Here is a 27,254-nt window from a genome sequence, read left to right as displayed (position 1 = left end):
GCATGATTAAAACCAAATTCTAAATTCTAGTTTAAAATGGAGTCAGATTAGAAAGGTACATTTATTGGCCCTATTGTGGAGATTCTTGGTCAGCCCGGACCAGTAGAGAGCAGAAGGCAGTGTGGTACTACTGTCTTGTGGTACTACTGCGGTGCACTTTGGAGTGGCCCTGTTCTATTTTCTCACATTGGACTCCTTTTTGGTTGAAGGGGTTTGTGCTCATACTCACCCCAGTCTCTGTAGTTTACAGTGTGGGTCCTCCAGTCCAGCAGAGAGCGCTCTCACTCCTGACTCCTGCAGGTTGTTGCGTTTCAGCTCTAGGTCTCTCAGCACTGAGTGAGGAGAGCGCAGGACTGAGGCCAGAACATCACAGCAGCCCTCTGTGAGATTACACCGACCCAGCCTGCAGGGAAATCATACACGCAAGCACACATGCATGCACACACACACACACACACACACACACACACACACACACACACACACACACTTCAGCTTCAGTCCTGTCCACAGTAAATAAATTAGCAGTTTTGGTTACTTTAATGTTAAGTTCATGTTTGTACTGATCAGCTGATTTTAACAGCATCCACCTTTCTAGAAACTAATGTTTCCCTGAGGATGTACCAGCCTTTCTTCAACAGGTCACCAGGAGACTGATGCATTAGGACCTATCCAAGTTGTAATTTGGTGTAAAATCAAAGACCAAAAATATATTTTTTATTTTGTTAAAGATAGTCCTCCAGATGACGTTTCACCTATGTTTGTATGGTTTGTAGTTTAATTCTGGGACATTTGTCTTTCCAAAAAATCTTTGTTGGTTTCTTTGACTTTGGGGATCCTCTTTTGCAGGTGTGGATTTTGGTATGGGCGACATGGGCTGCCTGCCAGCCGATAGTCCCCCGGCCACCCCCAAACCCCACACAGGGTAACATGCACTTTCAACATACATCCATATGTTTTATTAAACACTTAACATTGTTCACTAGTCAAGGAACACATTCTCAATGACAATTTTAGGCAACAGCGCTTGAATAATTTTAACATTTGTACATTTGCCCACTTACAAAGAATGGAACTGTGTAGAATTTATATTATAGGTACATTTTAACATTGAGAGACAGCATATCACAAAATAATCCTCAACAACATCATATACATTTAATAAATTTAATATCATATTTTCACATGAAATAAGTATTTCCAAAAAATGTTGTGATCACATCTACTCAAATGTAATAATTGATTTAGCTCAGAGAAGGGACAGACAACAGAACCCACTTCTAAGAAATGTATCATGGCTCCACAGAGCTGAATATGTCTCCTTCCACTCAAACGTTTCGTGGAGGTACATTAATCACTCCGCACAAGGACAAGCTAAAATAACCACAGACTGCTATGTATGTGCTATAATGCCTCACTCCACTGCTTCCCCTACCTTTCTTTTCGCCCAACCACATTCCCAGAATAAATCATTAGAGCTAGCTTGCTCAGTGGGAAATGCTGCACACTGCACTGCCCCACGCAACACCACACAACCAGGTATGCTGACACCAGGAAAATGGGCCCATGTTGCAATACCTTTTGGAATGGCCACCCCAAACTACCGAGCACCAATCCCCTGTAAAAATTATTGCCAAAATACGACCCAGAACCCTTTTTCCTGTCTGCTTCAAAGGAAGCGGTAGTTTAGATATAGGAACAACTACTCATTGTAATTTAACCTTAAATCTCACCGATGTGCGGGAAATTACTAACACTAATTTAACTGAAGAGACCGATTGAGGAAATGGAACCGCTATTGCACTAGACATGTATTGGCAGTGCGGGGAAAATGCTTGGAACTTCCTGCCAGTTCACTGGGGTGGATATGTGCCCCTGTCACACCAGTACAGTCAGTTTTAATAGTGCAAGCAAAGCCAGAGGATGTAGGGAAACATAAAATAACACATAAAAGGAAGGAAGACAAACCAATCAGGGAAGATCACATCCAACTTCCCACATGTGCGTTTTCTGTGTTTGTGTGTAGTTAAGGCTGGGTAAGATTACATTACATTACTGGCATTTGGCAGATGCTCTTATCCAGAGCAACATACAGTTCAGTAGACTAAGCAGGAGACAGTCCTCCCCAGGAGCAATGCAGGGTTAAGGGCCTCGCTCAAGGGCCCAACAGCTGTGCAGATCTTATTGTGGCTACACCAGGATTAGAATCTCTGACCATGCGTGTCCCAGTCATTTACCTTAACCACTATGCTACAGGCCGCACCACTGATTATTGACTGTGTATTTGTCTTCTTCATTTCTGTATTAATTGACTGCTGAATTCTAAGATAATGGCCTGTTAAGAAATTCTTACTTTTAACTTGTATGATCTCCATGGCTCTAATTCATTTTATACCTTTTTCAGCAATAGTGCTAATCCTGGGAGCATACATTGAGTACTGGTGGCATAGAAGGGAGAGTGGAGTGTCAGGCATGATTAAATTCTACTTTAAAATGGAGTCAGATAACAAAGGTAAATGTATGGGCCCTATTATGGAGATTCTTGGTCAGCCCGGACCAGTAGAGAGCGGAAGGTAGTGTGGTACTACTGTCTTTGTAACGTTTTTAATTTTTGTCTGTGTTATGTAGTGTGGTGTAATATTATTTGTATTTATTGTATGTTTGGGTGTATTGTACAATATGATAAACATGAAATAAAAATGCATTAAAAAAGGAGATGAACTGAATGCTACATAAATATCATTGATTGAAAAATCCATGGTTATATGAAATTAGACTCTTTAAATGTTGTGCTGCCCTGATAACAGATCGGTGCCCCACAGAACTGCAGAAGCACCGACAGCACCATGGAGAGCTGCCATACTACTGCCACGGGGCCTAAGGGATGGTGCTGGAAGACCAATATTATCCCATTGAAGTGGCCAGGACCATGGAGCGCTCCTCACACCTCACACAAGTGGCCAGCATTTCCCCCAACAAGCAGGAGCCACAGGTGTGCTGCACTGCTGATCAGCCTGCAGCAGTCTTAAGCAGGAGCAGAGGCTGTTTGGCTTGGACTTCTCACGAGAGAGGGCTGTTGAGACCCACTAACTGGGCTCAGGGGAAGGGGCTGTGGGCCACCGATTGATATGAAATACTGCTGCTTGAAGATTGGAACTAAACTGCGGAGTCAGGGATTTGCCACCTGGTGGCGGTTGTGTGAAAAGCACTATGGATTATGGTACAAATGACATCTCTGCCTGTTACAGGCCGAAATTAAATGCGGCTGCCCCTACTCTCAGAACCTCCAAAAAATTTTGTGATCACATCTACTCAAATGTAATAATTGAATTAGCTCAGAGAAGGGACAGACAACAGAACCCACTTCTAAGAAATGTATCATGGCTCCACAGAGCTGAATATGTCTCCTTCCACTCAAACGTTTGGTGGAGGTACATTAATCACTCCACACAAGGACAAGCTAAAATAACCACAGACTGCTATGTATGTGCTATAATGCCTCACTCCACTGCTTCCCCTACCTTTCTTTGAGCGCAACCACATTCCCAGAATAAATCATTAGAGCTAGCTTGCTTAGTGGGAAATGCTGCACACAGCAGTGCCCCACCCAACACCACACAACCAGGTATGCTGACACCAGGAAAATGGGCCCATGTTGCAATACCTTAGATATGGGAACAACTACCCAATGTAATATAACCTTAAATGTCACCAATATCCGGGAAATGACGAACACTAATTTAACTGAAGGGACTGATTTAGGAAATGGACTAGACATGTATTGGCAGTGTGGGGAAAATGCTTGGAACTGCCTGCCAGTTCACTGGGGGGGGGATATGTGCCCTTGTCACACCAGTACAGTCCGTTTTCATCATTCAAGCAAAGCCAGAGGATGTAGGGAAACATAAAATAACACATAAAAGGAAGGAAGACAAACCAATGAGGGAAGATCGCATCCCACTTCCCACATGTGCATTTTCTGTGTTTGGGTGTAGTTAAGCAGGCTGGGTAAGATTATTGACTTTGTATTTGTCTTCTTCATTTCTGTATTAATTGACTGTTCTATTCTAAGATAATGACCTACCTGCCTGTTAAGGTAGGTAGGTCATTATGAAATTCTTACTTTTAACTTGCGTGATCTCCATGGCTGTAATTCATTTCATACCTTTTTCAGCAATAGTGCTAATATATATGGAGCATATATTGAGTAATGGTGGCATATAAGGGAGAGTCGAGTGTCACGCATGATGAAAACCAAATTCTAAATTCTAGTTTAAAATGGAGTCCGATAACAAAGGTACATTTATTGGCCCTATTGTGGGGATTCTTGGTCAGCCCGGACCAGTAGAGAGCGGAAGGTAGTGTGGTACTACTGTCTTGTGGTACTACTGCGGTGCACTTTGGAGTGGCCCTGTTCTATTTTCTCACATTGGACTCCTTTTTGGTTGAAGGGGTTTGTGCTCATACTCACCCCAGTCTCTGTAATTTACAGTGTGGGTCCTCCAGTCCAGCAGAGAGCGCTCTCACTCCTGACTCCTGCAGGTTGTTGCCTCTGAGCTCTAGGTCTCTCAGCACTGAGTGAGGAGAGCGCAGGACTGAGGCCAGAACATCACAGCAGCCCTCTGTGAGATTACACCAACCCAGCCTGCAGGGAAATCACACACGCAAGCACACATGCATGCACACACACGCACTCACACACACACACACACACACACACACTTCAGCTTCAGTCCTGTCCACAGTAAATAAATTAGCAGATTTGTTTACTTTAATGTTAAGTTCATGTTTGTACTGATCAGCTGATTTTAACAGCATCCACCTTTCTAGAAACTAATGTTTCCCTGAGGATATACCAGCCTTTCTTCAACAGGTCACCAGGAGATTGATGCATTAGGACCTATCCAAGTTGTAATTTGGTGTAAAATCAAAGACCAAAAATATATTTTTTAATTTGTTAAAGATAGTCCTCCAGATATGTGCCCCTGTCACACCAGTACAGTTAGTTTTAATAGTGCAAGCAAAGCCAGAGGATGTAGGGAAACATAAAATAACACATAAAAGGAAGGAAGACAAACCAATCAGGGAAGATCACATCCAACTTCCCACATGTGCGTTTTCTGTGTTTGTGTGTAGTTAAGACTGGGTAAGATTACATTACATTACTGGCATTTGGCAGATGCTCTTATCCAGAGCAACATACAGTTCAGTAGACTAAGCAGGAGACAATACTCCCCTGGAGCAATGCAGGGTTAAGGGCCTCGTTCAAGGGCCCAACAGCTGTGCAGATTTTATTGTGGCTACACCAGAATTAGAATCTCCGACCATGCGTGTCCCAGTCATTTACCTTAACCGCTATGCTACAGGCCGCACCACTGATTATTGACTTTGTATTTGTCTTCTTCATTTCTGTATTAATTGACTGCTGAATTCTAAGATACTGGCCTGTTAAGAAATTCTTACTTTTAACTTGTGTGATCTCCATGGCTCTAATTCATTTTATACCTTTTTCAGCAATAGTGCTAATCCTGGGAGCATACATTGAGTACTGGTGGCATAGAAGGGAGAGTGGAGTGTCAGGCATGATTAAATTATACTTTAAAATGGAGTCAGGTAAATTTATTGTCCCTATTGTGGAGATTCTTGGTCAGCCCGGACCAGTAGAGAGCGGAAGGTAGTGTGGTACTACTGTCGTTGTTTTTTCTTTTTTGTATGTTTGGCTGTATTGTACAATATGATAAACATGAAATAAAAATGCATTAAAAAAGGAGATGAACTGAATGCTACATAAATATCATTGATTGAAAAATCCATGGTTATATGAAATTAGACTCTTTAAATGTTGTGCTGCCCTGATAACAGATCAGTGCCCCACAGAACTGCAGAAGCACCGACAGCACCATGGAGAGCTGCCATACTACTGCCACGGGGCCTAAGGGATGGCGCTGGAAGACCAATATTATCCCATTGAATTGGCCAGGACCATGGAGCGCTCCTCACACCTCACACAAGTGGCCAGCATTTCCCCCAACAAGCAGGAGCCACAGGTGTGCTGCACTGCTGATCAGCCTGCAGCAGTCTTAAGCAGGAGCAGAGGCTGTTTGGCTTGGACTTCTCAGGAGAGAGGGCTGTTGAGACCCACTAACTGGGCTCAGGGGAAGGGGCTGTGGGCCACCGATTGATATGAAATACTGCTGCTTGAAGATTGGAACTAAACTGTGGAGTCAGGGACTTGCCACCTGGTGGCGGTTGTGTGAAAAGCACTATGGATTATGGTACAAATGACATCTCTGCCTGTTACAGGCCGAAATGAAATGCGGCTGCCCCTACTCTCAGAACCTCCAAATTATATTTTCCCAGCAAGCAGAATTCTTACTGGAGAAGCAACCCGCCAAAATCACTGTAGCTGTCACAAACGGTACTTTACTTCAAAAATACAATGTACTTGAAATTATTAGTTTCATAATAAAAGATTATTTTAGCCCTAAAAGACTTCAAAAGTTGTTTTGGGCTATTGCATTTATTCTTGCTTGGTACAGCATATGAAGCTGCCATAGAAACCAAACCTATCAAGACTCCCTGACAATTTGTTTCATGAAAGATGTTTTTGAGTGAATCTTCAATGTATCCAAAGTTGAGGATGGTGGCACATTTATGACACCCCTTTTCAGTGTAAAAATAAGCGTAAATTAACTTTATTGCATTATTCATGAGTTATATTGTCATTGCTAATAACCAGATTGTCATTTTTTATATGACTCAGGTCTCTGAGACTTCCACAGACAAAAATGAGTTTACTTTTTTGAGCTATGATGCTTCGAAAATGGCTTCTTGTGAAAAATAAAATTACATTTAAGGCCCAATATCTTTGAAATGAAATAAGAAGAATGTTTTTGACAACAGATTTGAATACTCCCAAGATAGCAAATATGAAATGATTTGGCAGTTTCCTGGTAGAATTATGGCCATTTCATGCAACTCTGTACTTTTAAAGTGATGACCCCCTAAATTTTAGAAGGTTCTTGTACAAAAACGTAAAACGAGTATGAAGCTGAAAACATGATGAATTTTTTTTTTTTTAATTGCAATTACAACAGATGCCGCAGTGTCCTTAATTTGAATTGACATTTGGAATGGTCCTGTTCTATTTTCTCACACTGGACTGCACTTTTTGCTTGAAGGGGTTTGTGCTTGTACTCACCCCAGTCTCTGTAGTTTACAGTGTGGGTCCTCCAGTCCAGCAGAGAGCGCTCTCACTCCTGAATCCTGCAGGCTGTTGAATTGGAGGTCTAGATCCCTCAGCTCTGAGTGAGGAGAGCGCAGGACTGAGGCCAGAACATCACAGCAGCCCTCTGTGAGATCACACCGACCCAGCCTGCAGGGAAATCACACACACACACACACACACACACACACACACACACACACACACACACACACACACACACACACACACACACACACACACACACACACACACTTCAGCTTCAGTCCTGTCCACAGTAAATAAATTAGCAGATTTGGTTACTTTAATGTTAAGTTCATGTTTGTACTGATCAGCTGATTTTAACAGCATCCACCTTTCTAGAAACTAATGTTTCCCTGAGGATGTACCAGCCTTTCTTCAACAGGTCACCAGGAGACTGATGCATTAGGACCTATCCAAGTTGTAATTTGGCGTAAAATCAAAGACCAAAAATATATTTTTTATTTTGTTAAAGATAGTCCTCCAGATGACGTTTCACCTATGTTTGTATGGTTTGTAGTTTAATTCTGGGACATTTGTCTTTCCAAAAAATCTCGAGGCTACCATTATGTTATTGTCTCATAGTTTTATTTATTTTTGCCTTATTTATCTTTGTTGGTTTCTTTGACTTTGGGGATCCTCTTTTGCAGGTGTGGATTTTGGTATGGGCGACATGGGCTGCCTGCCAGCCGATAGTCCCCCGGCCACCCCCAAACCCCACACAGGGTAACATGCACTTTCAACATACATCCATATGTTTTATTAAACACTTAACATTGTTCACTCGTCAAGTAACACATTCTCAATGACAATTTTAGGCAACAGCGCTTGAATAATTAAAAAAAGTTATTTTGCCAACCCGGAAGTGGCTGACCCATGCTGGGACCCCCTGGTTGGCCAGCCTGTACCCCCGGACACCACAATATCATGTCATCCCTGCATGGAGTAATTTAGGAAATTTGATGGTACTGAGTACACCGCAGAAGTGCAGTTTCACAATTCTCATTATCCCTTTGCGAACTTTTGTGAATTGAAAGAACAAAATATGTAAGGAATTCCCACATACAGTGAGAGCAATAATTATTTGATCCCTTGCTGATTTTGTACATTTGCCCACTTACAAAGAATGGAACTGTGTAGAATTTATATTATAGGTACATTTTAACATTGAGAGACAGAATTTCACAAAATAATCCACAATAACAACATCATATACATTTTATTAATTTAATATCATATTTTCATATGAAATAAGTATTTCCAAAAAATGTTGTGATCACATCTACTCAAATGTAATAATTGATTTAGCTCAGAGAAGGGACAGACAACAGAACCCACTTCTAAGAAATGTATCATGGCTCCACAGAGCTGAATATGTCTCCTTCCACTCAAACGTTTGGTGGAGGTACATTAATCACTCCGCACAAGGACAAGCTAAAATAACCACAGGCTGCTATGTATGTGCTATAATGCCTCACTCCATTGCTTCCCCTAACTTTCTTTTCGCCCAACCTCATTCCCAGAATAAATCATTAGAGCTAGCTTGCTCAGTGGGAAATGCTGCACACTGCACTGCCCCACGCAACACCACACAACCAGATATGCTGACACCAGGAAAATGGGCCCATGTTGCAATATCTTTTGGAATGGCCACCCCAAACTACCGAGCACCAATCCCCTGTAAAAATTATTGCCAAAATACGACCTAGAACCCTTTTTCCTGTCTGCTTCAAAGGAAGCGGTAGTTTAGATATAGGAACAACTACTCATTGTAATTTAACCTTAAATCTCACCGATGTGCGGGAAATGACTAACACTAATTTAACTGAAGAGACTGATTGAGGAAATGGAACCGCTATTGCATTAGACATGTATTGGCAGTGCGGGGAAAATGCTTGGAACTTCCTGCCAGTTCACTGGGGTGGACATGTGCCCTTGTCACACCAGTACAGTCAGTTTTAATAGTGCAAGCAAAGCCAGAGGATGTAGGGAAACATAAAATAACACATAAAAGGAAGGAAGACAAACCAATCAGGGAAGATCACATCCAACTTCCCACATGTGCGTTTTCTGTGTTTGTGTGTAGTTAAGACTGGGTAAGATTACATTACATTACTGGCATTTGGCAGATGCTCTTATCCAGAGCAACATACAGTTCAGTAGACTAAGCAGGAGACAGTCCTCCCCAGGAGCAATGCAGGGTTAAGGGCCTCACTCAAGGGCCCAACAGCTGTGCAGATCTTATTGTGGCTACACCAGAATTAGAATCTCCGACCATGCGTGTCCCAGTCATTTACCTTAACCACTATGCTACAGGCCGCACCACTGATTATTGACTGTGTATTTGTCTTCTTCATTTCTGTATTAATTGACTGCTGAATTCGAAGATAATGGCCTGTTAAGAAATTCTTACTTTTAACTTGTGTGATCTCCATGGCTCTAATTCATTTTATACCTTTTTCAGCAATAGTGCTAATCCTGGGAGCATACATTGAGTACTGGTGGCATAGTGTGAGAGTGGAGTGTCAGGCATGATTAAATTCTACTTTAAAATGGAGTCAGATAACAAAGGAGAATTTATGGGCCCTATTATGGAGATTCTTGGTCGGCCCAGACCAGTAGAGAAGGGAAGGTAGTGTGGTACTACTGTCTTTGTAACGTTTTTAATTTTTTGTCCATGTTATGTAGTGTGGTGTAATATTATTTGTATTTATTGTATGTTTGGGTGTATTGTACAATATGATAAACATGAAATAAAAATCATGCATTAAAAAAGGAGATGAACTGAATGCTACATAAATATCATTGATTGAAAAATCCATGGTTATATGAAATTAGACTCTTTAAATGTTGTGCTGCCCTGATAACAGATTGATGCCCCACAGAACTGCAGAAGCACCGACAGCACCATGGAGAGCTGCCATACTACTGCCACGGGGCCTAAGGGATGTCGCTGGAAGACCAATATTATCCCATTGAATTGGCCAGGACCATGGAGCGCTCCTCACACCTCACACAAGTGGCCAGCATTTCCCCCAACAAGCAGGAGCCACAGGTGTGCTGCACTGCTGATCAGCCTGCAGCAGTCTTAAGCAGGAGCAGAGGCTGTTTGGCTTGGACTTCTCACGAGAGAGGGCTGTTGAGACCCACTAACTGGGCTCAGGGGAAGGGGCTGTGGGCCACCGATTGATATGAAATACTGCTGCTTGAAGATTGGAACTAAACTGCGGAGTCAGGGATTTGCCACCTGGTGGCGGTTGTGTGAAAAGCACTATGGATTATGGTACAAATGACATCTCTGCCTGTTACAGGCCGAAATTAAATGCGATTGCCCCTACTCTCAGAACCTCCAAAAAATTTTGTGATCACATCTACTCAAATGTAATAATTGATTTAGCTCAGAGAAGGGACAGACAACAGAACCCACTTCTAAGAAATGTATCATGGCTCCACAGAGCTGAATATGTCTCCTTCCACTCAAACGTTTGGTGGAGGTACATTAATCACTCCGCACAAGGACAAGCTAAAATAACCACAGACTGCTATGTATGTGCTATAATGCCTCACTCCACTGCTCCCCCTACCTTTCTTTTAGCGCAACCACATTCCCAGAATAAATCATTAGAGCTAGCTTGCTCAGTGGGAAATGCTGCACACAGCAGTGCCCCACCCAACACCACACAACCAGGTATGCTGACACCAGGAAAATGGGGCCATGTTGCAATACCTTAGATATGGGAACAACTACCCAATGTATTATAACCTTAAATGTCACCAATATGCGGGAAATGACGAACACTAATTTAACTGAAGGGACTGATTTAGGAAATGGACTAGACATGTATTGGCAGTGTGGGGAAAATGCTTGGAACTGCCTGCCAGTTCAATGGGGGGGGGGGGGGGGGTATGGGCCCTTGTCAAACCAGTACAGTCCGTTTTCATCATTCAACAAAGCCAGAGGATGTAGGGAAACATAAAATAACGCATAAAAGGAAGGAAGACAAACCAATCAGGCAATATCGCATCCCACTTCCCACATGTGCATTTTCTGTGTTTGGGTGTAGTTAAGCAGGCTGGGTAAGATTATTGACTTTGTATTTGTCTTCTTCATTTCTGTATTAATTGACTGTTATATTCTAAGATAATGACCTACCTGCCTGTTAAGGAAGGTAGGTCATTATGAAATTCTTACTTTTAACTTGCGTGATCTCCTTGGCTGTAATTCATTTTATACCTTTTTCAGCAATAGTGCTAATATATATGGAGCATATATTGAGTAATGGTGGCATATAAGGGAGAGTCGAGCGTCACGCATGATTAAAACCAAATTCTAAATTCTAGTTTAAAATGGAGTCAGATTAGAAAGGTACATTTATTGGGCCTATTGTGGAGATTCTTGGTCAGCCCGGACCAGTAGAGAGCGGAAGGCAGTGTGGTACTACTGTCTTGTGGTACTACTGCGGTGCACTTTGGAGTGGCCCTGTTCTATTTTCTCATATTGGACTCCTTTTTGGTTGAAGGGGTTTGTGCTCATACTCACCCCAGTCTCTGTAGTTTACAGTGTGGGTCCTCCAGTCCAGCAGAGAGCGCTCTCACTCCTGAATCCTGCAGGTTGTTGCCTCTGAGCTCTAGGTCTCTCAGCACTGAGTGAGGAGAGCGCAGGACTGAGGCCAGAACATCACAGCAGCCCTCTGTGAGATTACACCATTCCAGCCTGCAGGGAAATCACACACGCAATCACAAATGCATGCATGCACGCGCAGACAGACACACACACACACACACACACACACACACACACACACACACACACACACACACACACACACACTCACTTCAGCTTCAGTCCTCCATCCATCCATTATCTGAACCCGCTTATCCTGATCAGGGTCGCAGGGGGGCTGGAGCCTATCCCAGCATACATTGGGCGAAAGGCAGGAATACACCCTGGACAGGTCGCCAGTCTATCTCAGGGCACACACACCATTCACTCACACACTCATACCTACGGGCAATTTAGACTCTCCAATCAGCCTAATGTGCATGTCTTTGGACTGTGGGAGGAAACCGGAGTACCCGGAGGAAACCCACGCAGACACGGGGAGAACATGCAAACTCCGCACAGAGAGGCCCCGGCCGACGGGGATTCGAACCCAGGACCTCCTTGCTGTGAGGCAGCTTCAGTCCTGTCCACAGTAAATAAATTAGCAGATTTGTTTACTTTAATGTTAAGTTCATGTTTGTACTGATCAGCTGATTTTAACAGCATCCACCTTTCTAGAAACTAATGTTTCCCTGAGGATGTACCAGCCTTTCTTCAACAGGTCACCAGGAGACTGATGCATTAGGACCTATCCAAGTTGTAATTTGGCGTAAAATCAAAGACCAAAAATATATTTTTTATTTTGTTAAAGATAGTCCTCCAGATGACGTTTCACCTATGTTTGTATGGTTTGTACTTTAATTCTGGGACATTTGTCTTTCCAAAAAATCTCGAGGCTACCATTATGTTATTGTCTCATAGTTTTATTTATTTTTGCCTTATTTATCTTTGTTGGTTTCTTTGACTTTGGGGATCCTCTTTTGTAGGTGTGGATTTTGGTATGGGCGACATGGGCTGCCTGCCAGCCGATAGTCCCCCGGCCACCCCCAAACCCCACACAGGGTAACATGCACTTTCAACATACATCCATATGTTTTATTAAACACTTAACATTGTTCACTCGTCAAGTAACACATTCTCAATGACAATTTTAGGCAACAGCGCTTGAATAATTTAAAAAAGTTATTTTGCCAACCCGGAAGTGGCTGACCCATGCTGGGACCCCCTGGTTGGCCAGCCTGTACCCCCGGACACCACAATATCATGTCATCCCTGCAGGGAGTCATTTAGGAAATTTGATGGTACTGAGTACACCGCAGAAGTGCAGTTTCACAATTCTCATTATCCCTTTGCAAACTTTTGTGAATTGAAAAAACAAAATATGTAAGGAATCCCCACATACAGTGAGAGCAATAATTATTTGATCCCTTGCTGATTTTGTACATTTGCCCACTTACAAAGAATGGAACTGTGTAGAATTTATATTATAGGTACATTTTAACATTGAGAGACAGAATATCACAAAATAATCCACAATAACAACATCATATACATTTTATTAATTTAATATCATATTTTCACATGAAATAAGTATTTCCAAAAAATTTTGTGATCACATCTACTCAAATGTAATAATTGATTTAGCTCAGAGATGGGACAGACAACAGAACCCACTTCTAAGAAATGTATCATGGCCCCACAGAGCTGAATATGTCTCCTTCCACTCAAACGTTTGGTGGAAGTACATTAATCACTCCACACAAGGACAAGCTAAAATAACCACAGACTGCTATGTATGTGCTATAATGCCTCACTCCACTGCTTCCCCTAACTTTCTTTTGGCCCAATCACATTCCCAGAATAAATCATTAGAGCTAGCTTGCTCAGTGGGAAATGCTGCACACAGCACTGCCCCACCCAACACCACACAACCAGGTATGCTGACACCAGGAAAATGGGCCCATGTTGCAATACCTTTTGGAATGGCCACCCCAAACTACCGAGCACCAATCCCCTGTAAAAATGATTGCCAAAATACGACCCAAAACCCTTTTTCCTGTCTGCTTCAAAGGAAGCGATAGTTTAGATATAGGAACAACTACTCATTCTAATTTAACCTTAAATCTCACCGATGTGCGGGAAATGACTAACACTAATTTAACTGAAGGGACCGATTTAGTAAATGGAACCGCTATTGCACTAGACATGTATTGGCAGTGCGGGGAAAATGCTTGGAACTTCCTGCCAGTTCACTGGGGTGAATATGTGCCCTTGTCAAACCGGTACAGTCCGTGTTCATCATTCAAGCAAAGCCAGAGGATGTAGGGAAACATAAAATAACACATAAAAGGAAGGAAGACAAACCAATCAGGGAAGATCGCATCCCACTTCCCACATGTGCATTTTCTGTGTTTGTGTGTAGTTAAGCAGGCTGGGTAAGATTATTGACTTTGTATTTGTCTTCTTCATTTCTGTATTAATTGACTGTTATATTCTAAGATAATGACCTACCTGCCTGTTAAGGTAGGTAGGTCATTATGAAATTCTTACTTTTAACCTGCGTGATCTCCATGGCTGTCATTCATTTTATACCTTTTTCAGCAATAGTGCTAATATATATGGAGCATATATTGAGTAATGGTGGCATATAAGGGAGAGTCGAGTGTCACGCATGATTGAAACCAAATTCTAAATTCTAGTTTAAAATGGAGTCAGATAACAAAGGTACATTTATTGGGCCTATTGTGGAGATTCTTGGTCAGCCCGGACCAGTAGAGAGCGGAAGGCAGTGTGGTACTACTGTCTTGTGGTACTACTGCGGTGCACTTTGGAGTGGCCCGGTTCTATTTTCTCACATTGGACTCCTTTTTGGTTGAAGGGGTTTGTGCTCGTACTCACTCCAGTCTCTGTAGTTTACAGTGTGGGTCCTCCAGTCCAGCAGAGAGCGCTCTCACTCCTGAATCCTGCAGTTTGTTGTTGCTGAGCTCTAGGTCTTTCAGCACTGAGTGAGGAGAGCGCAGGACTGAGGCCAGAACATCACAGCAGCCCTCTGTGAGATTACACCCACCCTGCCTGCAGGGAAATCACACACGCAAGCACACATGCAGGCAGGCACACACACACACACACACACACACACACACACACACACACACACACACTTCAGCTTCAGTCCTGTCCACAGTAAATAAATTAGCAGATTTGTTTACTTTAATGTTAAGTTCATGTTTGTACTGATCAGCTGATTTTAACAGCATCCACCTTTCTACAAACTAATGTTTCCCTGAGGATATACCAGCCTTTCTTCAACAGGTCACCAGGAGACTGATGCATTAGGACCTATCCAAGTTGTAATTTGGCGTGAAATCAAAGACCAAAAATATATTTTTTATTTTGTTAAAGATAGTCCTCCAGATGACGTTTCACCTATGTTTGTATGGTTTGTAGTTTAATTCTGGGACATTTGTCTTTCCAAAAAATCTCGAGGCTACCATTATGTTATTGTCTCATAGTTTTATTTATTTTTGCCTTATCTTTGTTGGTTTCTTTGACTTTGGGGATCCTCTTTTGCAGGTGTGGATTTTGGTATGGGCGACATGGGCTGCCTGCCAGCCGATAGTCCCCCGGCCACCCCCAAACCCCACACAGGGTAACATGCACTTTCAACATACATCCATATGTTTTATTAAACACTTAACATTGTTCACGAGTCAAGTAACACATTCTCAATGACAATTTTAGGCAACAGCGCTTGAATAATTAAAAAAAGTTATTTTGCCAACCCGGAAGTGGCTGACCCATGCTGGGACCCCCTGGTTGGCCAGCCTGTACCCCCGGACACCACAATATCATGTCATCCCTGCATGGAGTCATTTAGGAAATTTGATGGTACTGAGTACACCGCAGAAGTGCAGTTTCACAATTCTCATTATCCCTTTGCAAACTTTTGTGAATTGACAAAACAAAATATGTAAGGAATCCCCACATACAGTGAGAGCAATAATTATTTGATCCCTTGCTGATTTTGTACATTTGCCCACTTACAAAGAATGGAACTGTGTAGAATTTATATTATAGGTACATTTTAACATTGAGAGACAGAATATCACAAAATAATCCACAGTAACAACATCATATACATTTTATTAATTTAATATAATATTTTCACATGAAATAAGTATTTCCAAATAATTTTGTGATCACATCTACTCAAATGTAATAATTGATTTAGCTCAGAGAAGGGACAGACAACAGAAGCCACTTCTAAGAAATGTATCATGGCTCCACAGAGCAGAATATGTCTCCTTCCACTCAAACGTTTGGTGGAGGTACATTAATCACTCCGCACAAGGACAAGCTAAAATAACCACAGACTGCTATGTATGTGCTATAATGCCTCACTCCACTGCTCCCCCTACCTTTCTTTTAGCGCAACCACATTCCCAGAATAAATCATTAGAGCTAGCTTGCTTAGTGGGAAATGCTGCACACAGCAGTGCCCCACCCAACACCACACAACCAGGTATGCTGACACCAGGAAAATGGGCCCATGTTGCAATACCTTTTGGAATGGCCACCCCAAACTACCGAGCACCAATCCCCTGTAAAAATTATTGCCAAAATACGACCCAGAACCCTTTTTCCTGTCTGCTTCAAAGGAAGCGGTAGTTTAGATATAGGAACAGCTACTCATTGTAATTTAACCTTAAATGTCACCGATGTGCGGGGAATGACTAACACTAATTTAACTGAAGGGACCGATTTAGGAAATGGAACCGCTATTGCACTAGACATGTATTGGCAGTGCGGGGAAAATGCTTGGAACTTCCTGCCAGTTCACTAGGGGGGGGGGGGGGGGTATGTGCCCTTGTCAAACCAGTAAAAGTCCGTTTTCATCATTCAAGCAAAGCCAGAGGATGTAGGGAAACATAAAAATAACACATAAAAGGAAGGAAGACAAACCAATCAGGGAATATCGCATCCCACTTCCCACATGTGCATTTTCTGTGTTTGTGTGTAGTTAAGCAGGCTGGGTAAGATTATTGACTTTGTATTTGTCTTCTTCATTTCTGTATTAATTGACTGTTCTATTCTAAGATAATGACCTACCTGCCTGTTAAGGTAGGTAGGTCATTAGGAAATTCTTACTTTTAACTTGCGTGATCTCCATGGCTGTAATTCATTTTATACCTTTTTCAGCAATAGTGCTAATATATATGGAGCATATATTGAGTAATGGTGGCATATAAGGGAGAGTCGAGCGTCACGCATGATTAAAACCAAATTCTAAATTCTAGTTTAAAATGGAGTCAGATAACAAAGGTACATTTATTGGCCCTATTGTGGAGATTCTTGGTCAGCCCGGACCAGTAGAGAGCGGAAGGCAGTGTGGTACTACTGTCTTGTGGTACTACTGCGGTGCACTTTGGAGAGGCCCTGTTCCATTTTCTCACATTGGACTCCTTTTTGGTTGAAGGGGTTTGTGCTCGTACTCACCCCAGTTTCTGTAGTTTACAGTGTGGGTCCTCCAGTCCAGCAGAGAGCGCTCTCACTCCTGAATCCTGCAGGTTGTTGCCGCTGAGCTCTAGGTCTCTCAGCACTGAGTGAGGATAGTGCAGGACTGAGGCCAGAACATCACAGCAGCCCTCTGTGAGATTACACCATTCCAGCCTGCAGGGAAATCTCTCTCACACACACACACACACACACACACACACACACACACACACACACACACACACACACACACACACACACACACACACACACACACACACACACACACACACACACACACACACACACACACACACACTTCAGCTTCAGTCCTGTCCACAGTAAATAAATTAGCAGATTTGGTTACTTTAATGTTAAGTTCATGTTTGTACTGATCAGCTGATTTTAACAGCATCCTCCTTTCTAGAAACTAATGTTTCCCTGAGGATGTACCAGCCTTTCTTCAACAGGTCACCAGGAGACTGATGCATTAGGACCTATCCAAGTTGTAATTTGGTGTAAAATTAAAGACCAAAAATATATTTTTTATTTTGTTAAAGATAGTCCTCCAGATGACATTTCACCTATGTTTGTATGGTTTGTAGTTTAATTCTGGGACATTTGTCTTTCCAAAAAATCTTGAGGCTACCATTATGTTATTGTCTCATAGTTTTATTTATTTTTGCCTTATCTTTGTTGGTTTCTTTGACTTTGGGGATCCTCTTTTGCAGGTGTGGATTTTGGTATGGGCGACATGGGCTGCCTGCCAGCCGATAGTCCCCCGGCCACCCCCAAACCCCACACAGGGTAACATGCACTTTCAACATACATCCATATGTTTTATTAAACACTTAACATTGTTCACGAGTCAAGTAACACATTCTCAATGACAATTTTAGGCAACAGCGCTTGAATAATTAAAAAAGTTATTTTGCCAACCCGGAAGTGGCTGACCCATGCTGGGACCCCCTGGTTGGCCAGCCTGTACCCCCGGACACCACAATATCATGTCATCCCTGCATGGAGTAATTTAGGAAATTTGATGGTACTGAGTACACTGCAGAAGTGCAGTTTCACAATTCTCATTATCCCTTTGCAAACTTTTGTGAATTGAAAAAACAAAATATGTAAGGAATCCCCACATACAGTGAGAGCAATAATTATTTGATCCCTTGCTGATTTTGTACATTTGCCCACTTACAAAGAATGGAACTGTGTAGAATTTATATTATAGATACATTTTAACATTGAGAGACAGAATCACAAAATAATCCACAATAACAACATCATATACATTTTATGAATTTAATATCATATTTTCACAAGAAATAAGTATTTCCAAAAAATTTTGTGATCACATCTACTCAAATGTAATAATTGATTTAGCTCAGAGAAGGGACAGACAACAGAAGCCACTTCTAAGAAATGTATCATGGCTCCACAGAGCTGAATATGTCTCCTTCCACTCAAACGTTTGGTGGAAGTACATTAATCACTCCGCACAAGGACAAGCTAAAATAACCACAGACTGCTATGTATGTGCTATAATGCCTCACTCCACTGCTTCCCCTACCTTTCTTTGAGCGCAACCACATTCCCAGAATAAATCATTAGAGCTAGCTTGCTCAGTGGGAAATGCTGCACACAGCAGTGCCCCACCCAACACCACACAACCAGGTATGCTGACACCAGGAAAATGGGGCCATGTTGCAATACCTTAGATATGGGAACAACTACCCAATGTAATATAACCTTAAATGTCACCAATATGCGGGAAATGACGAACACTAATTTAACTGAAGGGACTGATTTAGGAAATGGACTAGACATGTATTGGCAGTGTGGGGAAAATGCTTGGAACTGCCTGCCAGTTCACTGGGGGGGGATATGTGCCCTTGTCACACCAGTACAGTCCGATTTCACCATTCAAGCAAAGCCAGAGGATGTAGGGAAACATAAAATAACACATAAAAGGAAGGAAGACAAACCAACCAGGGAAGATCGCATCCTACTTCCCACATGTGCATTTTCTGTGTTTGGGTGTAGTTAAGCAGGCTGGGTAAGATTATTGACTTTTATATTTGTCTTCTTTATTTCTGTATTAATTGACTGTTCTATTCTAAGATAATGACCTACCTGCCTGTTAAGGTAGGTAGGTCATTATGAAATTCTTACTTTTAACTTGCGTGATCTCCATGGCTGTAATTCATTTTATACCTTTTTCAGCAATAGTGCTAATATATATGGAGCATATATTGAGTAATGGTGGCATATAAGGGAGAGTCGAGTGTCACGCATGATTAAAACCAAATTCTAAATTCTAGTTTAAAATGGAGTCAGATAACAAAGGTACATTTATTGGCCCTATTGTGGAGATTCTTGGTCAGCCCGGACCAGTAGAGAGCGGAAGGCAGTGTGGTACTACTGTCTTGTGGTACTACTGCGGTGCACTTTGGAGTAGCCCTGTTCTATTTTCTCACATTGGACTCCTTTTTGGTTGAAGGGGTTTGTGCTCGTACTCACCCCAGTCTCTGTAGTTTACAGTGTGGGTCCTCCAGTCCAGCAGAGAGCGCTCTCACTCCTGAATCCTGCAGCTTGTTGTTGCTGAGCTCTAGGTCTCTCAGCACTGAGTGAGGAGAGCGCAGGACTGAGGCCAGAACATCACAGCAGCCCTCTGTGAGATCACACCCACCCAGCCTGCAGGGAAATCACACACGCAAGCATACACACACACACACACACACACACACACGCACGCACGCACGCACACACTTCAGCTTCAGTCCTGTCCACAGTAAATAAATTAGCAGATTTGGTTACTTTAATGTTAAGTTCATGTTTGTACTGATCAGCTGATTTTAACAGCATCCACCTTTCTAGAAACTAATGTTTCCCTGAGGATATACCAGCCTTTCTTCAACAGGTCACCAGGAGACTGATGCATTAGGACCTATCCAAGTTGTAATTTGGCGTAAAATCAAAGACCAAAAATATATTTTTTATTTTGTTAAAGATAGTCCTCCAGATGACATTTCACCTATGTTTGTATGGTTTGTAGTTTAATTCTGGGACATTTGTCTTTCCAAAAAATCTTGAGGCTACCATTATGTTATTGTCTCATAGTTTTATTTATTTTTGCCTTATTTATCTTTGTTGGTTTCTTTGACTTTGGGGATCCTCTTTTGCAGGTGTGGATTTTGGTATGGGCGACATGGGCTGCCTGCCAGCCGATAGTCCCCCGGCCACCCCCAAACCCCACACAGGGTAACATGCACTTTCAACATACATCCATATGTTTTATTAAACACTTAACATTGTTCACTAGTCAAGTAACACATTCTCAATGACAATTTTAGGCAACAGCGCTTGAATAATTAAAAAAAGTTATTTTGCCATCCCGGAAGTGGCTGACCCATGCTGGGACCCCCTTGTTGGCCAGCCTGTACCCCCGGACACCACAATATCATGTCATCCCTGCAGGGAGTCATTTAGGAAATTTGATGGTACTGAGTACACCGCAGAAGTGCAGTTTCACAATTCTCATTATCCCTTTGCAAACTTTTGTGAATTGAAAAAACAAAATATGTAAGGAATCCCCACATACAGTGAGATAAATAATTATTTGATCCCTTGCTGATTTTGTACATTTGCCCACTTACAAAGAATGGAACTGTGTAGAATTTATATTATAGGTACATTTTAACACTGAGAGACAGAATATCACAAAATAATCCACAATAACAACATCATATACATTTTCTAAATTTAATATCATATTTTCACATGAAATAAGTATTTCCAAAAAATTTTGTGATCACATCTACTCAAATGTAATAATTGATTTAGCTCAGAGAAGGGACAGACAACAGAACCCACTTCTAAGAAATGTATCATGGCTCCACAGAGCTGAATATGTCTCCTTCCACTCAAACGTTTGGTGGAGGTACATTAATCACTTCGCACAAGGACAAGCTAAAATAACCACAGACTGCTATGTATGTGCTATAATGCCTCACTCCACTGCTCCCCCTACCTTTCTTTTGGCCCAACCACATTCCCAGAATAAATCATTAGAGCTAGCTTGCTTAGTGGGAAATGCTGCACACAGCACTGCCCCACGCAACACCACACAACCAGGTATGCTGACACCAGGAAAATGGGCCCATGTTGCAATACCTTTTGGAATGGCCACCCCAAACTACCGAGCACCAATCCCCTGTAAAAATGATTGCCAAAATACGACCCAGAACCCTTTTTCCTGTCTGCTTCAAAGGAAGCGGTAGTTTAGATATAGGAACAACTACTCATTGTAATTTAACCTTAAATCTCACCGATGTGCGGGAAATGACTAACACTAATTTAACTGAAGAGACCGATTGAGGAAATGGAACCGCTATTGCACTAGACATGTATTGGCAGTGCGGGGAAAATGCTTGGAACTTCCTGCCAGTTCACTGGGGTGGATGTGTGCCCCTGTCACACCAGTACAGTCAGTTTTAATAGTGCAAGCAAAGCCAGAGGATGTAGGGAAACATAAAATAACACATAAAAGGAAGGAAGACAAACCAATCAGGGAAGATCACATCCAACTTCCCACATGTGCGTTTTCTGTGTGTAGTTAAGGCTGGGTAAGATTACATTACATTACTGGCATTTGGCAGATGCTCTTATCCAGAGCAACATACAGTTCAGTAGACTAAGCAGGAGACAGTCCTCCCCAGGAGCAATGCAGGGTTAAGGGCCTCGCTCAAGGGCCCAACAGCTGTGCAGATCTTATTGTGGCTACACCAGGATTAGAATCTCCGACCATGCGTGTCCCAGTCATTTACCTTAACCACTATGCTACAGGCCGCACCACTGATTATTGACTGTGTATTTGTCTTCTTCATTTCTGTATTAATTGACTGTTGAATTCTAAGATAATGGCCTGTTAAGAAATTCTTACTTTTAACTTGTGTGATCTCCATGGCTCTAATTCATTTCATACCTTTTTCAGCAATAGTGCTAATCCTGGGAGCATACATTGAGTACTGGTGGCATAGAAGGGAGAGTGGAGTGTCAGGCATGATTAAATTCTACTTTAAAATGGAGTCAGATAACAAAGGAGAATTTATGGGCCCTATTATGGAGATTCTTGGTCAGCCTGGACCAGTAGAGAGCGGAAGGTAGTGTGGTACTACTGTCTTTGTAACGTTTTTAATTTTTTGTCCGTGTTATGTAGTGTGTGGTGTAATATTATTTGTATTTATTGTATGTTTGGGTGTATTGTACAATATGATAAACATGAAATAAAAATCATGCATTAAAAAAGGAGATGAACTGAATGCTACATAAATATCATTGATTGAAAAATCCATGGTTATATGAAATTAGACTCTTTAAATGTTGTGCTGCCCTGATAACAGATCAGTGCCCCACAGAACTGCAGAAGCACCGACAGCACCATGGAGAGCTGCCATACTACTGCCACGGGGCCTAAGGGATGGCGCTGGAAGACCAATATTATCCCATTGAATTGGCCAGGACCATGGAGCGCTCCTCACACCTCACACAAGTGGCCAGCATTTCCCCCAACAAGCAGGAGCCACAGGTGTGCTGCACTGCTGATCAGCCTGCAGCAGTCTTAAGCAGGAGCAGAGGCTGTTTGGCTTGGACTTCTCAGGAGAGAGGGCTGTTGAGACCCACTAACTGGGCTCAGGGGAAGGGGCTGTGGGCCACCGATTGATATGAAATACTGCTGCTTGAAGATTGGAACTAAACTGTGGAGTCAGGGATTTGCCACCTGGTGGCGGTTGTGTGAAAAGCACTATGGATTATGGTACAAATGACATCTCTGCCTGTTACAGGCCGAAATTAAATGTGACTGCCCCTACTCTCAGAACCTCCAAAAAATTTTGTGATCACATCTACTCAAATGTAATAATTGATTTAGCTCAGAGAAGGGACAGACAACAGAACCCACTTCTAAGAAATGTATCATGGCTCACATAGAGGGGATCCAGATGCGAGACTCAGACAGAGGTTTTGTTGTAATAAAGGTCTTTATTACCAGATAACAGGTCAGACAGGCGAGGTTCAAAAGCCAGCAAACAGATGCAGCAGGGATAAGGAAGTTTGTAATAGGCAATGGGTCAGATTTCTAGCAAAGAGATCTATCAATGGTAATCCAAAGAGTAGCTAGTAGTGGTCACAGGTGATGAGTCGAAATCAAACAGGCTAATCAGACAAAAACGCAATCCGGAAACAAATGTTGATAAACAGAAACAGGTCAAAAAACTACGGCCCAGAATGGTGCAGTAGAGCATTCACGTGTTGATTCAGAGAGCGAATGTTTGATAACTCTGATCTTGCGTTGAAATAAACATACAAATCATTGTCTTCAGCATCACCGCTCCACCAGCTCATCAGGGTGAGGGTGGCTGACACTAGTTCGAACCGACCAGACGTGCCAAAATTTGTATAGCAGTTTCAGTGTCCGTAACATAAAGGAGGTTCCTTGTTCTGTGAGAATCTCTTTTGAGATTCCAACACGGGAGAAAAGATGAAACAGCGCCTCCACAATAGTCTTAGCAGATATATTGTGGAGGGATATAACAAACGGCAATAAACCAAAGTCTTCAGCCGTCACAGGATTCGGACCAAAATAATATGAAGACAAAGCTGTCCGTCATATCGCTCAGACAAGCCAAGTTTCTTTCCGTGATATTTGTATGCTTATGTTACTGTACTGTCATGTGATCGCCTGGATGGGTGGCCGTCCATAAGCTAGTCTCTGTGTTCAAGGGTGGAGTTTGAGTGCCCATTGCCTTCCGGGTAACACAGGCTAGATATTTAAGCCAAACACGTCCAGGGACTGTAGCGTTGGAAGCTAAGCGGAGAGCCAGGGGCGACCAAAGGTAGAACCTTTTTTAACCGACACGCGAACGTGTCAGTCACTAAATCCCAGGGAGAACCGAAATAGGGATACCCAGCTAGGAACAGGATCTCTCCCGGAACAATGGGAGGAAAGGAAATTAAACAAACCAAACTTAGAAATCGTAAACAGAGAAGTAGCTCAAAAAACGGCTAGAGAACGTAAAACAACCCTTAAATAACTAGGGCGATCCAATACTTTGGTACCGTGCCAAATAGCTGGGCACTGAGTGAAAACCAAAAGAAAATACAACCTAGCGAGAAAAGCTAGGCACGAAAATAAAAACCTCGAGGCGCAGCTCGGGACAAAAATGCAAACCAAAATACAACACCGGGGACAACGTCCCTCTACCATCGACTCACACGAGTCCAAAAGAAAAACAAAACCCTTGAGGAAGGCGCCAGCACACACAACACTTCCAGCTGTACGCCTTCCTTACCTTTTAGATATTTCTCCTTTTTAGCAATGAGAGAATTATCCACCAGCACCGTACCTGACTCGTATAGGGTTAGAGTCTACCGGGCGCTTTACCGGCTTTGTGCCAAGGGCGAACGGTTGAACACAAAAGCACAGAAACTAGTCCCTGCTGGTCTTCAAAAACTCTCCCGGGAGGTAATTCCCCTGGCGTAAACGAGGAACAGGTGGAAACAATAATCCTCGGCCAACTAGTGGCACCAGTGAGAATTACCTCCCACCATGACAGGGACATGTTTCTTTTGAGAGGTTTTGCCCCATATCTAGGAAACAGCTACACTGGCGGTGATTTTTAGAATGCCTACACACATAATTTAAGCATTTCATCCAAATACGCTCAAGTGAAAAAAGCATCTCAGGGACTAATGTGATCTAATTAGAATTTCAAGTAAGTAATTTGTAATAGATTACTTCCCCAACACTGTATACAGGTCAAAAGAGAACACCAAATGCATCATGATACCAAATGCATCTACTACGTGATGAAGCAGCTAATGTGATTTCTGGTGCATGGTGACTGGTCACAGATGACAACCAACTAGCCTCTGTAGCTACCACAAGCGATCTGACAGTCCATACACAAACAGTGACTTTAAGAACCTGATTCACATCTGATGAAATCATCTGTGTGCTCAGTGTTCTTAAGCCTCGTCACACAGTCCAGGTATGAAGATTCCCTTCCCCCTACCAGGTTAATAAAAGTAAGCAACAACGATCCTTGCCCCTTATTCCTTTCTTGATTCATTACATTACATTACATTACATTACATTACATTAATGGCATTTGGCAGACGCTCTTATCCAGAGCGACGTACAACAAAGTGCATACCCATAACCAGGGATAAGTGCGCTGAAAGACCCTAGAGGGAAGTACACATTCAACTGCTACCTGCACAACAAAGATAAGGACCAGGGCCTATTCAATTTATTTTAAGGAACAACCGCCAGAAATTGTAACCACAACATAAAGGACCCCGGTTCTCACGCTCCAACACTGGAAACCTGCAGGAAAACACTGTGTTGTGACCACGTGGACAGGCTGTTAAGTTTAGTATAGTCTTAACGGAGATCGTTGAGAACCTGTGTGTTTCTGTTTGCCTTTATTACAGATAATTAAAGCAAATTATGTATGCTGTCAACTTGTTCTAGTTGGTTGGTTAGTTGAATCAACCTATATTTTGGGCTTTGTTTTGTTTGTGGTAGTTACACGGCATGACAGCTGTAGCCAGCAAGTAACACATTGAATATCTAAATATTCACAGTGTAATCTAAACCAGCGCTTTGCTTAGAGTGACTTCTGCAAGTATGCTCATTTATTACCACTGAGTCATAGATTCAGATATTGTCAACAGTCCATATAATGGAACCCATTTCTTTTGTACAATTTTTGTATTGTCTACTCAAAGACCTACCTCCTAGCTATTTAGGCTTCCTAAACAAGCTGAACTTTAATGATTCTAGTGCAGGAGTCCTCATTACAATGTCGAGAAATTCATAGCCAAGTACATGCCAATTTTTATATACGGTTTTTTATACGTTTCCATTTTTCTGTTTACACCCTTAGCAGGTCGATAATAGGTGTGCTGCTGCTTTTTGGGCATGTAAAGTAAACATGGTGCAACACAGTAAAAGGGTTATAGCACAGTTTTCATGGTTTGCATGAGTAGGGACCAAAAAAAACAGGTAATGTCAATTTCACACCGCTAACATGCCAGGTACATGATAAAGTCTCTCCTATTCTGTCTTGTTAAGACACTGTTTGAATAGCAGCCAGGTTGATAATGTTATAAATGCCACCCAGTTAACTGCTTTTATTTTGTTGGCTACAGTCAGCTTCGTCCGGGTTAACTCAGCAGTTATTAGACTTCAAGAAATTGATATTTGTATGAATGGAAATATATATATATATATTTTAGTTAAAACATTTTCTATGGGTGGATGAGTTTTAAAGAAGACAAGAACAACGGACAGTTGCAGATGTAAGTTCATGTTAGCACTTGCCTAGCTTATAGAAGCAGATCTATTAGCCTACCTCTTGAGTTTAGATAAATAGGGTGTCACGAACACAATATCAGAACCAAGTGCTGATAGTAAATCTTTATTAAGAAGGTCAGACGGCCTTGGTTCAAAAGCTAGCAATCGGGAACAACACAGGATGAGCAGATCATCGAGAAGGGACAGGCCAGGGTCAGAATCCAGGTAGACAAGGTAACTGAGAGAAGGCAAGATGAAGCCAAATACATACAAGGATCCATCCATCCATCCATCCATTATCTTAACCCGCTTATCCTGAACAGGGTCGCAGGGGGGCTGGAGCCTATCCCAGCATACATTGGGCGAAAGGCAGGAATACACCCTGGACAGGTCGCCAGTCCATCGCAGGGCACACACACCATTCACTCACACCTATGGGCAATTTAGACTCTCCAATCAGCCTAACCTGCATGTCTTTGGACTGTGGGAGGAAACCGGAGTACCCGGAGGAAACCCACGCAGACACGGGGAGAACATGCAAACTCCGC

The 27,254-nt window shown here is 42.3% G+C and overlaps 1 protein-coding gene across 1 annotated transcript in view; it reads right to left on the bottom strand.

Moving 5' to 3' along the window:
• Window positions 1-225: 225 nt before the first annotated feature.
• The window catches only part of LOC133111137 (NLR family CARD domain-containing protein 3-like), a 53,173-nt gene continuing 26,144 nt past the window's right edge, over window positions 226-27,254 (bottom strand). Inside the window, exons 5-6 of the mRNA XM_061221280.1 lie at window positions 4,472-4,645; window positions 226-403 (exon numbers count right to left, since the gene is read on the bottom strand). Of these exons, the coding sequence (XP_061077264.1) occupies window positions 226-403; window positions 4,472-4,645 (352 nt within the window). The remainder of the gene's footprint in view (window positions 404-4,471; window positions 4,646-27,254) is intronic.

The sequence above is a fragment of the Conger conger genome, chromosome 15 (genome assembly GCF_963514075.1).
Source record: "Conger conger chromosome 15, fConCon1.1, whole genome shotgun sequence".
In the NCBI taxonomy this organism is placed as follows: domain Eukaryota; kingdom Metazoa; phylum Chordata; class Actinopteri; order Anguilliformes; family Congridae; genus Conger; species Conger conger.
This window is presented reverse-complemented; position numbering and strand designations above follow the sequence as displayed.